The 13,364-nt window shown below is 36.4% G+C and overlaps 1 protein-coding gene across 25 annotated transcripts in view; it reads left to right on the top strand.

Annotated features, from left to right (window-relative positions):
• The window catches only part of CAMK2D (calcium/calmodulin dependent protein kinase II delta), a 159,393-nt gene that overhangs the window by 120,985 nt on the left and 25,044 nt on the right, over window positions 1-13,364 (top strand). For 7 of the 25 annotated variants that reach the window (XM_037393895.1, XM_037393905.1, XM_037393936.1 and 4 more), the window contains 5 exons: window positions 2,815-2,852; window positions 4,344-4,376; window positions 8,653-8,712; window positions 10,326-10,367; window positions 12,939-12,987. In XM_037393895.1, coding sequence (XP_037249792.1) covers window positions 2,815-2,852; window positions 4,344-4,376; window positions 8,653-8,712; window positions 10,326-10,367; window positions 12,939-12,987 — 222 coding nt within the window. The remainder of the gene's footprint in view (window positions 1-2,814; window positions 2,853-4,343; window positions 4,377-8,652; window positions 8,713-10,325; window positions 10,368-12,938; window positions 12,988-13,364) is intronic. The other 18 variants (XM_037393926.1, XM_037393917.1, XM_037394108.1 and 15 more) reach the window with 7 other exon arrangements.

The raw sequence follows: 13,364 nt of genomic DNA, 5'->3' as shown, positions 1-13,364 counted from the left end.
CAGTATGAAAAGCAGACAGGGTTTTTGGCTTTGTTTCAGATTTTTTTTTCACCTGTCATCTCTGTTTTACACCACAATGACCCATATTTTTCCTTGATGACATTTTATTTTTTAAGTTGTTTATTCATTGTATTTCATTGCAAAGCATGCTTTTGAAGGTCATTTGTCCATAACAATGTGGTTATAAAAGTGTTTTATTTTCCTTTTTCTTTCTTCCTTTTATGTGGAATGTATATTTCTTGTGAGGTAAGACCCTCAGCACGTGAAAGGAACATCTTTTTCCTCTTCTAAATCAAAACTGCTGTTTGTCCTAAGTCACTTTAATTTCTACATGTTGTCACAACACCATTTCTTTTCAGTCTGCTTTCTGGCCTGTTAGTGCTGCCTTAGGTTTTATTTATAGCTATTGCTTGTAGTTGCAAGAAATCTTTCATTGTGGGCTTAATTTAGAACATGCTAATTGCTTCGCTACTGCAAATCCTTTAAATATTTGATTTGTATGCAGTATCTGTGCTTAAAGAAAGATGCATCAAAATATTATTAAAAATACATTCCAAGCCAAAACCAACAAAGGCAGTTGAATATGGAATATGTCCTGTAACATGAAATACTGCATAATAATCCTTACTAGGCACATTTTGAAGGACATGCTGGCAATGCCATAAACACAGTATTTGTAATTGTTGCTTTTGGTGCCCTCATTTTACTGGCTTTCATTTAATTGTTTACATATAATATGTAATGTTTGTTAAGCATTAAAAGAGCTCAGGAATTTTGTGCACAGATTTAGCGAAAGGACCTAGGTAGTTATCAACAGCAGCTTATAAGAATTAATTTATGTTTTCCCATATTTTTGTAAAGGCTGATGGTATAAAGCAGGCTTCTAAGGCAATGAACTTCTGGGGTTTTTGGTCTTAGGTTTTAGAAATAGCCCCCCCATTTGCTTTCCCTAAACGAATTTCTGAAGTTAATGGAGCGCCCGCAATATTTGTAGTAGTGTAAAATCTAAAGCCATGTTGCATCAGGTCCTGTAAGCACACGTTGCAACAGGATGGATCCTATCTCAAAAATACATGTAAACCAGCTAATTTTCAATATTAATTTATGATGTTTCTGTAAATGAAAATATAATGCAGGCAAATTTATTTTTGTTCATGTTAGTTGTATATCATAAGCCTTGTGATAGTTTTAATGGCAGTGTTGACTGATGTCCATAATTAATAAACCACATTTAGAGGGCTGATACATTAATGACATTATAAGCATTAACCTGGCTTCTCTTTCCATTTTTTTTAATGTAAAAAACAGAATAATGGACATCAGTTATTTCCGTGCCATTTCCGAGGTGATCTTACATTTTCTGTACTCTGAACCACAGCTAAATGAGCACTTAATGCAGGTGCAGCCAGATAACAAGCCACAAGTACAAAAATTAACTTCAAGTTTAAACCACATGTTCAATAACTCCAGCATCCTCAGCGTGTTTGAGCAACTTTTGACTTGCAAGGTCCAACTGGTTTGGGTTTTTTTGTTTTAAAGAGGACGATGTCAGTAATGATGGGAGCTCTGTGTCAGCCCTGTCTCCTTTCGGTTATGCCAGTTTGTTAGCTGCGGCATTTCCCTTTCAGAAAGGCTTCCTACTCCTGAGCAAAACAGCATATACAGAACAGCACTTTCTTACAGCCTAAGCCATGGTACGCTTTCTGATAGGAAGATTGGGCCATAAACAACAATAAAAAGAAAAAATGGCAGGCTTGTTTTGTAATTTATTATTATTATTTGAGTCTTTGACAGTGAGTCATGAATCATTTACACTTTAGTGAAGTATGTTTGAATGTGGTAGATCACCCAGCATGTATTTCTGCTGTAAACGTTTTCAGGTTCAGAGCTGCAGCATGCTTGTCTGCACATTAGCCCTCCAAATTTAGTAATTTGGAATGATTTGGCCCCATTCTTGGTGCCACATTTAAGTGGTGAAATTTAGAGCCTAACACGTGGATAATGTTATGGCAAGCAAAATTTTGCCCAACAGTCCCCGCCGCTTTGAAGGAATTTGATCAGTGTGAGACATGATTCAGAAAATAACAGCTTTTTCTTCTATAGAAGTTGAAGCAAAGCCTACCATTTAACTCCCAGGAAGCACTCCTCCAAAGCAACACACTGCTAGCAAATTGTTCTTCCTTTCTTATTTGCAACTTCCCTGACTTTTCACGCAGGGTGACTGATGCTGTTATGGTGGGAAATCCCCCCAAAAACATTGCTCAGAGATGCTTTTTTAAAACCCAGTTTACTTTTCGTTAGGTGGAATAGATAGTATTGTACCTCAGTATGCTCTTTAGATACCTTACTGATCTGATACTGGTTATTTTTATGTCACTGTCATATCAATAACAACATTAAGATACCAGTGGGCTCTGCAAACACCTGCTCAAAGTCTTGGCCATCAGAATAGTACTTTTTCATAGCTGTATAAAACTATCCTCATCAACAATTATAAACATACTGCAGTTGAAAAAGTAAACGTATCCAAAGCTGCTTCTTTAACACAACCTGCTTCCATTTCCTCTGTGCCACCCAAGGAGGTCTCTGCTTGTATAAGCAGAGTTCACCTACAGCTTTAATCAGTAGAAAAAGAGATGTATAATCTGAAGTGTTGTGGTTTCTTAAATATTTCGTTTTCTATACTCAGAGCAACAAAAAGGGGAAATAAAAGCTAAAGTGTATCTGCAGCTGGGAGGCAGTGGGGCTTTGCTGCCAGCTGGTTGACCTCAGTGGTAACCACCTGACACTGAAATTATTTGTCTCGTTTTACAGCAGCCAAGAGTTTACTGAAGAAGCCGGATGGAGTTAAGGTAGGTTAAACATGTGCCTTAAAATACATTTTATTAGTCACCACCTATCTCTAACTTCTGCCAGTTTTTGGATTTAATTATTGATATTTCTTTCCTTTATAGAATTTGTTAATAAGTGCTTCTTACAGTGTATGTGAAGTGATTGAAGTCAGTAGGTGAAGCTTAAAAGTGCAATAAAAGAGATATTTGGGAAACGAGGATTTTAATAAGGAAGATAGAAAACTACGGGAGAAAGTGTTTTTCTTGCTATTTTAATGAAGCAATGAATGTGGAATTAACGTCTCGGTGTTATTGATTAGCTTATAAATATAAATAATGGTTTGGTGGTGGGCATGTTAGTTTTTTAGGTATCAGTGTTTATCTGCAGCTCTATTGCCACCATGTTGCCCCTTGACTTTTCACTAGATTTCATAGAAGACTAAAAAGTTGTCTGGTAGGCTTGGCTCCACATAAGGTGTATTCTGCCAGATGTACTTGCTATATTTGGCAGAACTTGAGGGGTTTACTCTCTCAACAAATGAGCTCATCCTGACCTCATAGACCTTGCTAAGAAGGGAACATTTTGGCAGCTTTCATACACAATTTAGAGCTCCTGTTCTCATGTCAGCAGAACCTGCAGGAGGAGAGATGCTTCACAAATGAATGTTCTGGATACATACTTTGAAAAACAGCCAGAAAAAAAAAAAAAAACAGCAATGAAAAATATTTTATTTATTTTCTTGAAGGGCTCCTGAAGACTAAAATAAGCGCCTCAAGCTTTCATTATATCATTCAAAAGATATTATTATGTGCTCTGTGTGTTTACTCAGAAGCGTGTCTTTGACCTGAATTTTAATTTTTTATTTAATCTTTTTACTTTTAACAAAACAGTGTACACTTGAATACCAAATATTTGTTCCTGTTCTCCCACATATGCGCACTCTTCCTATCAAAAAAATCATGAGATTGACTTAAAATGGAGTACACTAGGATTTCAATGCTTCTCACGGTCAAGTAGAGATACCCTAGCTATATGGAGAAGCACACATTCAGTACTGTCATTCCTGTGGAAATTGCTTTATGTGTTTCATTGTGGAATATATAAATTTTATGTACTATATCTGACCAGCTTTTCCTTTTTAAATATCATTCCTCCTACAGGTCTACGATGGTATTTCTTATATCTCAGTTTTGATTATAATATTGGAAACAATTGTTGCCAAAATTTTGCCTAAATTATATTTGTTGGGATTTGATACTTTGGTTTTCAGCACATTTGATGAGTCTGCTGTTTGTCTGCATGGTCATGTGGAGCAAAGGGAGTAAATTTACATCTGGGGAAGTCTATATTTTTCCACCCCTTTCTACAGCTTTAGCTGTCTTTTTCTTTTAATAATAATAATAATTTAAAAAAAAGCCAAAACAGAAATATACTGTACTCCATGCATTGATACTTCAAATCCAACCAGTCACATTTTCTTCTTTTCCTTTCTCTCTGACTGGTCAATTCAGAAAAGGAAGTCCAGTTCGAGTGTTCAGATGATGGTGAGGATCTTTATCGACAGACTTTTTTTCCTCCTGTGAAACATTCACACTTAGAAATCAAACAATTGCATTTAGTTTTGTTAACATACCGTGAAAAGCTGCAAGACTTTAAAGTACAATCTTGTGAATTTTAAGCCTGCAGTTGCTATCTGCCATCCACAGTGAACTGTTCTGCAGTTCTTTCAATCAAGTTTCTTAACCTGGGGACATACAAAAATGAAAAAGTAGATGTAACATGGGCCAATGCAGCTGTCCTTAGTAAATAAAAATAGTAACAAAATAGTAGTCTTATAACAGCCCTCTATTAATTTTTAAAACCTCCTTATTTTAAATACTAATAGTATTAATATCATAAAATGTAACACAAACCACGTTGCACAGTGAAATTTATTGCTTTAATGGAACTACTGTAGACCAAGATGCCATGCTAAATGCTCAGGAGTGAAAAAAACCAATTTCACAGCCTTTCCATACTACACTTTCCCAGCTAACTTCCTTCACAGCTCAGGGCTTTGGCACAAGATGTCCCAACTGACAGTCAGTCTCAATAACTTCTCTTCCTCCTCAGCCTGCTCTGCAGTCTCGCGTTCATTTGGCCTCTGTGATCCTGCACAGCAACTTACTCTATTCCTGTTTATTATGTTTTGGATTTGACTTTTGTGGTGTTTATGATGATAAGCTGTGATGTGCCAGCCAGCTTCTGTTGCTGCTGCTGTTAGAGAGAAGGCAAATATCCCTCCTCCACACCTTTCACTATGTACTCTCCTTGAAAAGCAAAAATTGCAGGTCAGGGCTGAGCAGACATGTAGTTATGTAGGCAAATAATCTGTTTTTTGGATGAACATAGAATTTCAGTGACAGAGTATCAGCGGTAGCAGTGTCCAAATGAGGGTTACCAGAAAGGTACTGTGGGGACATCTCTAGTATCCCAAAGACAAAGCGTGCTTCAACTTTTTGTTACAGAAGTACCATGTGAAAGATTTAAGTCCCACGATACAGGTTTTGTTTCTTAAAATATTTTTATAATATATTGAAAAAAGACTAGTAATAATTCTACAGTCATGCCCAGCTGTTGGGAGCATTTGTGCGTGTCTCTCCTGCACTACTGTCAGACCTAAGAGAGTGGCTTTTGACCAGCGATGCATGAGTATAAAAGTTGTCCTACTTTGCCACAAATAGCAGGTCACCACTTAAGCACAATTCAACTTTAGTATAACTGTTTCATATGAAAATATTTTACTCCTTTTGGAATCATTTTCCTTTGCTGTTAAAAATAGATGCAAAACACACCATGTGTGTTCCTGTATTAATAAAAGCACATGTATCTGTTCTGTGAGAGAGAAAGTATACAGGCTTATTGCTGTTTTCTCTCTTTAAGTTTCAAAGGCTTTTACCAAGTTCTGTTTACACAGAAGAAATAGCTGTATTTTGAATCACATTCTCTCTTTCTGCCTTTACTAATGAATGTTGTATTCTCAATATCTTACTAAGAAATTTTGAATATATTTCCTGCAGTTTTCAGCAGTAGCTGTAATGGATATTGTTTATTTTTATAGGACTTTCACCAAGGGAGTATGGACCCAAGCCTGCTCTCCTTACTCAGGCAAAATTGGAATTGAAATTTGATTAACTTATTTTCATTGTGTATTCAACAGCAAGCATTCATTTGGCATAGCACTTTTTTTTTTTTTTCTTTTTGTATTACACTACTACTGAATAGAACTGTATGAAATCTGGTGAAATCTTCATTTCTTTACTCATGTTTTTGCTTTATGTCTCTCTGCCTTTTGTTAGGGCCTTCTTATTTGTAGTCTGTTGATGACTACACTGTCCTAAAAATATGAACTTGTAGTTATAACATGATGTGTAATTTTCTCTTGTTTTGTAAGATTTAGTATGCTGTCGAGCAACGTCGTATAGGTCCTCACTATTCCAAATGCTTCTGTAGAACTTTAATTTACTGAAGTGGTTGGGGCTTTTGTAAAGTTTTTCCTGAGTAAGGAGTTCAGGTTTTGCCCATCTCACAGTCCCATAAATACCAAAGCAAGTTAGTTGATATATAAAATACTTGCTAACACTTACATACATACATGTATGACTTTATGCACAAATGTATTTATTCTCTCCTTGTCTTGAGTTCAGGCACTGTTGCAACTTACGGCTTTAATTGTGCATAGGTAAATGAAAGTTACCAGACAGTAACAGGCCGAGTTGGAGCATAAACACAACACTTGGAAATCAATAATGACTCATATTTTCTCTTAATGACAATTTCTGTAGAAAGACCACTGTTAAAAGAATCGTTTTCTCACCCAGCTGCTGTAGAGCACTGTGAACTTTGATTTTAAATCAAAGAAAATTATTTTTATTCTGTGTGGGAGAATGGTTCCTATTAAATATTACTAAATAACATTTAGTGTCAGTATAGTGTCCCCTGACATCAGCCAACAAGATTATTTTATATTATTCAAAGCCAGTTAAATGCTGGTTAAGATAAGGAAATTTGCAGTCTGTAATTAATGCAAATCCTGTTGACATTTCCATAATCTAGACATTCCCTGAGTAAGATTCAGTTCAGCTGCAGGCTTAATTTCTGCAAGCAACATGTCAGCTGCCACACCTGTACCAAAGCAAAATAACCATCAAGAACTGCTCAAGTTCCGTGAGTTTCCCCAGTGGTTCTAACTCCTGAAGGCTCGAATTTAGCAAAGCCCTTGGCACAGACAAAACTTAAATCTTAGCCTGCATGCTGAGAAGCTGACCACTTCATCTGAGGCTACAGAGTCATCAGAAAGCTTAAATCACAAGTCAGATGTTTCATACAGAGCTCAGTTTGGTCCTCTGTTCTAGGAGTTCCTCTTTCTTTATGCCTTTTCATATACGTTACTTAGTATATTGCTACTTTCTATTTGGTTTAGAAAGGCTTTTCTTTTAGAAGAAAAACCACCAAATCTTGACCCCAAAATTGCTATAGTTTCTTTAAATGAAGAAGTTAATTATGGTTTTACAAAAACCATTAACAAAACAATTTTGGACTTTCTACCTTGGTTTCACACAGTTGTTACGAAGTACTGTGACTAGAAGGTTCAGTAGAACTTTTTGGGGTTTTTTTGATCAAAGTCTTTCCAGACAATATATATGTATACACTCAGTTCTGCATGCTGCTTTGGACTGCTCTTGTTAAAATTAGACATGACCAAAATGTACATAATACTTTTTCCTAATTATTGTTACAGAAAAAAATCACATTTTTCAAACTAGTTTTACTGTACTTTAATCTTGCTTCTTAGTGCATGTAACAAGTGGCTCGGTACATTATTTTTAGTATTTCTGTTCTTTTCATACCATGGTATTTATGAAAGCTGAATCTTAAAAATGGATTTAAAGAATCAGATATGTTTAAACTTATTGCTAAACAGTTTCATTTGAATTAAGAGTGTGTATAAGTAAATACCAAAAGTCTTGTAAAGGTGTAGTGCTGTGCTAAGCCTAAAAATCAACATGAAACCTACATGTAAAGTTAAGCAGATGTGTACTGATTTGTGGAGTAAAGCTACAGATACTATAGTGTGAAACCTTACACTTTCAGGTTATAGTACCGAAATCAAAAGGCTGACACACAGTTACTGCAGGATTCTTAAGAGTGCAAAAAATCACAGCTGCCTATTATTTTTGTCTAAAATAACACCAGAAAGGCTAAGGGGGCATCAGCCTCTTTCTAGCATCAGTTGCATTTATTCAGATCAGGAATCAGTTATATTTATTCAAATCTGCTCCCAGAAGCCAGTAGAACATATGTATAGATGTCTGGAGAGCTGTGAATAATCAAATATTATTTATGGTAGTGACAGGTAATCAGAAATAAAGAACAACTGGGTGCTGCTATTTAATGCAGTTGCACGTCAAGAAAACACAGTGACTATTTAGGTCTTTGTTCAAACCCATATTACTTCTTTACTCCTCTGATATGTGATTAGCAGCTACCTAAAGGCTCCCTGTTCTTTTAAGTGCCGCAGCTGAAGTCATCTCTGCCTTCGTATAGTGCATCTGAAAACCTGTAGCTAGCATGTTTGGAGAGTTGCAGCTAGCTACTGGATCTATTGCTAGCGTTCTTTCAAGTTCATAACTTCATCTTTCTGTGATTCTTTATTTCCATATCTATATCTATATATAGATATCTATATCTGTATATAGATGTTCTATACAGAGAGATATAGATACGGTGCCTACCGTGAGTTCTAAGGCCTGTCTGTTTCTATTTTCTGCATACCTACAGATAAACAACAAAACGAACGTGGTAACCAGCCCCAAGGAAAATATTCCTACCCCGGCGCTGGTATACCTGGAATCTTCCTTCTCATGCTATCTTGAAGTTTTTGACTGTTTAACTGTTTTCTGTTTGTTCTTCCTTCTTTTCTTTTCCTTTTTTTTTTTTTTTTCTTTTTCCTGCACTTACTCTGTTTGCTTTCTAAAACCAGGTTTTGGAAAAGCTTTTTGTTTGAATTATGCTTTTTTTTTTTTTTGTGAGGAAGTCCATTAGACCATGTTCATTGATAGAAAGTATTACATGGAAGCTGGATGCGGTAGAGTCATAGCATTTGTAACTGTAGTTGAATTTTTTGCATGCTGTGCCAGAAAGTGAGTAGAATGCGCTTTTATGTTGCTGTTAGCTCTTTGCCTGATGACTGTTTCCATCTTTTCAATGCTAACCTTTTGCGGGGGGGCGGGGGGGGCGGGGGGGGGGAGAAAAAGCAGCTCTGTTACTAAAAAGCAGCTCTATTACTTTCTCTGCTTTGTTTTAGTATAAGTATTGATACCAAGGAGAGCTAACAGGATTATTGCTAGGCTGCCATAAAATAGACCTTATTCAGATTTTCGTTTCATATTTCCTAAAACTCAGCAGGACTTTTAAGTCTTCACTGGGATCAAGAGGCTTTTAGTGCTGAACATTTTTGCTTGTTTCTCTTACATTTAAAGCTGCAGGTGATGTTACTCATTATTAAGCTCCATTTAGGAACATACTACCAATCGGAGCGCTGTTCATGAATGTTTCTATTGCAGTCTTGCTTTTATTAGTAGCTCCTAATCGTTAGGCATACATGTATCACAAGGCTCACAAATACAAATGCCAGCGCGTAAGTGCCCAGTTTGGTGAGGTATTGTTTCCTGTATGCCTGCATACATAGCCTTGAAAATGTAGGTAATTCGCACTCATCAGCAGAGATTTTTTCCTCTGGAGCACTGCAGCACACATGGCTAAGTAGTTTCTAAGGACCAGTTAACAGGTTTTGTGCGTGAGTGTATGGCAGTCTGTTCCCAGACATAGCCATGCACAATAGCCCATGCTGAAAGTATCTGCCATTTCAAAGATTATTTGATCTTTTTTTTTTAAGGGAAAAGGATTTGGGGAAATGACACTTGAAAATGATGCCAAGATTTCTCTTGCTTGCTTTGATGCTGCTCTGCCGGGGCAGCAATTGCCAGTAAACTGTGTCTTCCAAACACAGTAGCATTTAGAGGTAGTTAACTCGTCCTTAATCCTTATTGATTCTTCTGTATTTTTATTTGATTGCATAATACTAATACAAGCAAACATGCTTAAAGAAGAGAAGTGATTTCTGGCCACTTTGTCTGTCCTGGGCTGGACAGGAAAATGTGCCAAGCAAAGAGCCTCTGCAGGTCTCCAGAGTTTCAAAGCCCTGTATACATTGGTTCTGAATAAGGTCTCTGCATGCTGCTGCATTAGGTAAGATGGTCTTTTTTGCTGGCTTGCTGTTGAGGAAATCTGTATTAGAGGCATCCAGTTTCACCCTCTGGGTAACAGTTAACAGTTGTTTTAGCTCATCAGTGTTCAGCGTTTGTGAGCTGGCTCTTTTTGCACTCCCTCACACTAATGAGAATGTATTTACCAATTGGAACTCTTTTTCTTTTTATTTTGTTCTTGCTCAGGAGCCCCAAACTACAGTAATCCACAATCCTGATGGAAATAAGGTATTCAGAAAGAATCAGCTCCATCTTGCTTTTCCACACCACACATCCCATCCACTATTCCACAGCAAAATAGGGCCATTCCAGGAATTTATGAAGGAAAATCTCATTCCTGCATTTGTTACACCTGGTGTCTCTTGAGCCTCTTTTCATCTGTGTTCATCTGCTATGTGTGTCCTGCTGATTGCTGAGCTTCTGAAGCTCTTGGGGGAGTCGGTAGCGACTGGCAGAGTTCAGTACCCTGTGCAGCTAGGCTCGGGGAGCGTCATATCTCTCTCATTTCAGCCAAAAATGCTGCAGTCTGAGTAAAACCAAAGAATGCTGTTCTAAGAGTGCGGTGAGATTATACTGACAAGTTTTATGTGCAGTTGTCACCTTAGATAAAGATGTTATTTCCGTTTATCCCATCTGCTGTTTCTTAGCATGCTTACACACCATGTTGTGACGTGTCTTTTGCACAGGACTTTGGTTTTCTTCCATAACATCACTGAGCGGTTTAAAAAAAATAAAATTAACATTTCAATTGACAAAGAGGTCTTTTGATTTTTATATGTTTTCTTCACGCTCTTTTCTTTTTCTTGTGTATTGTGATGTTTGCGTTTGGCAGCTGATTCCTAAAACGTGTTTTGTTTTGGTTTTTTCATGCATGGACTTGAAAATGGCCAGGAAATATCATCATTTTCATATAACACATGTTCCTAGGTTTTCTGGAAAGAATTTACTCGTCAACAAAAATGTCACTATTTACAGTCTTGACTTAAAGAATTGACAGTTCATTTATCTAGTCTTAAGTCCTTGTGGTTATTTCATATGAGAAGGATTGAATCTGAGTGCAAAAATAACGCATGCAGACATTTCTTGAGCATGAAAGTGCTGATGGTGTGTATTGTGCTTGTATATCCCATTCCTTTGTGTACCTTGCATCTGTCAAACATAGAGCTTTTATTTTCGTGTTACTACTCTTTCAGCTCCCCAAGTCTAAACTCGTAGGCAACAGCCAGCCTGTGTTTGAACACTAGTCTAATTTTTATCACTGAAATCCACTAAAGACCAGGAAACCCAGATAAACTATTGGCATGACTACATCTACTTGACTTTATTGTGTAATCATAGCAGTTAAGATACTCGATGTCCCAAAAGGTCACAGCAAACAAGCAAGCAACTTAATGCGGAATGTTACTCCTAAATTTGAAAGACTGATCGTTGTATTATGGCAACTGGAGTGGATACTTCAGTATTACAGGCTACATCTGCCGTCTGAGCTTGTGCATGGTGTTTACAACTTGTGTTTGTGTGGGGTTTTTGTTTACTTATCAGTACTTTATCTAATATTTTAAGTGATAGAGCACGATATATCTGTGTGGAGTGAAATGTCTAACATCACAGCCAGTTCAGAGAAAGCATGGTGACTTGTTCAGTTTTGTGTATGTGTGTGAGTTAATTTCATGTAGTTTTATTTATGGATGCAAATACATTTTGTTTTTTTAAGGTCTGAGTAACACATTAGCTGTTTTGAACATTACTTCAGCTCAGCCTTGTGAGGACACAGTAAAAAAAGGGCACTGACAAATTTACCTTTTATTATTTAATGGTAAAATCCTTTTAAGAGTTAAGTACAGTACCAGTCCTATCTTCTGTCTCTCAAATAAAAATATCCCACAGTTAATCCTTTTTAGTATTGAGCTGTGAATTAAAAATAATTATATTGATTCTACTTTTCAAGAAAGTACACAATTGAAAAAAAAAAAAAGAGTCTAAAATCTTTCCAGCTTTCTAAAACTGTGTACCTGTTAGATTTGACAATGCCCGGTTGAATTTGTCTGTAATATTTCATGTTTCTGGTAATTCATGAAAGACCGAGATACATTATCCTTGCCTTTTTAACAGTGTGGTGGCTTAAGTATTATAAACTGTCTGATAGATGAGTCATTCCTCTACATGACTGGTAGCTTGAAGAATACTACTACAAAGATACCTTAGTTTGTCAAAGTTGCTATCATCTATTTATGAATTCTTCAGCTCCTTCAAAAATTGTTTTTATCACAAAACCAATATAAAACTTAAAATGACAGAATCTGATGTAATACCCTCACAGTCACTGGGAGGCTTTGTTTTAATATACATTGCATAAGTCATATGAGCAGAAAAAATTTTAAATTGTAGCACGCAGAAGTCTGCATATTTAGAAGTTGGAATGGAATGACTTATTTTGCACAGTTGGTTTAATCACTAAGCTTAAAATGGCAAGCTCTCCTACTTGGCTGAGGTAATTCATATAACATTTCAGATGGACTTTGTATGGTTGGATGTTAAAGAAGTTTCCTTTACATTCATGTGAAGTAAAAGCATTAGACAGCAGGAAATGTGTTTATGTTCCCTACTGTAGAGAATGGTAATGTTTGACATCAGTTTCAGGTGGAAATGTCTTAATCAGTGTGTGATCATTTGTTTGTGAATTACATCCCACCCTGCTTCAAGGCTTTGCATGATATCTGTAACTAACTGTAATTTTCAAAGGCACTCGAATAAGGCTTGGCCTATTTATACATTCTGCTTGTATTTACTTCTCAACAGGAATCGACAGAGAGTTCCAATACAACCATTGAAGATGAGGATGTGAAAGGTAGGAGTTTAAGCTTGAAACATTTGGAGAAGCAATAACAGGAGTTATGTCAGTGTATTTCATTAGGTCGTTAAACACCAAAACTCCTAATAAAGCTTAAGAGAGAATACTATTTTAAAGAAACTACTTTTATGCTCTTCTGTGTTACTTCTGACATGTTTCAGACTTACCTTTGACTTTTCATTTCCCAAAACACCACTTGCCATGTTGTTTTGGAATGAAGAACATATAAAGTTACTGCTTAGTAACTAAGATACTAGTTCCAGTAATAATAGTAGTAGATTAAATATGTGTAAGGCAGTGCTTTGTAACTCTTAGTTTATGTACTTTTAGCATGCATTTGTGTTTTGGGTTTGCTTTTTTCTATTTTATTTTTT

This window comes from Falco rusticolus, chromosome 1 (assembly GCF_015220075.1).
Source record: "Falco rusticolus isolate bFalRus1 chromosome 1, bFalRus1.pri, whole genome shotgun sequence".
NCBI lineage: Eukaryota > Metazoa > Chordata > Aves > Falconiformes > Falconidae > Falco > Falco rusticolus.
Note: the sequence above shows the minus strand (reverse complement) of the source record. Positions and strands in the feature narration are given on the sequence as shown.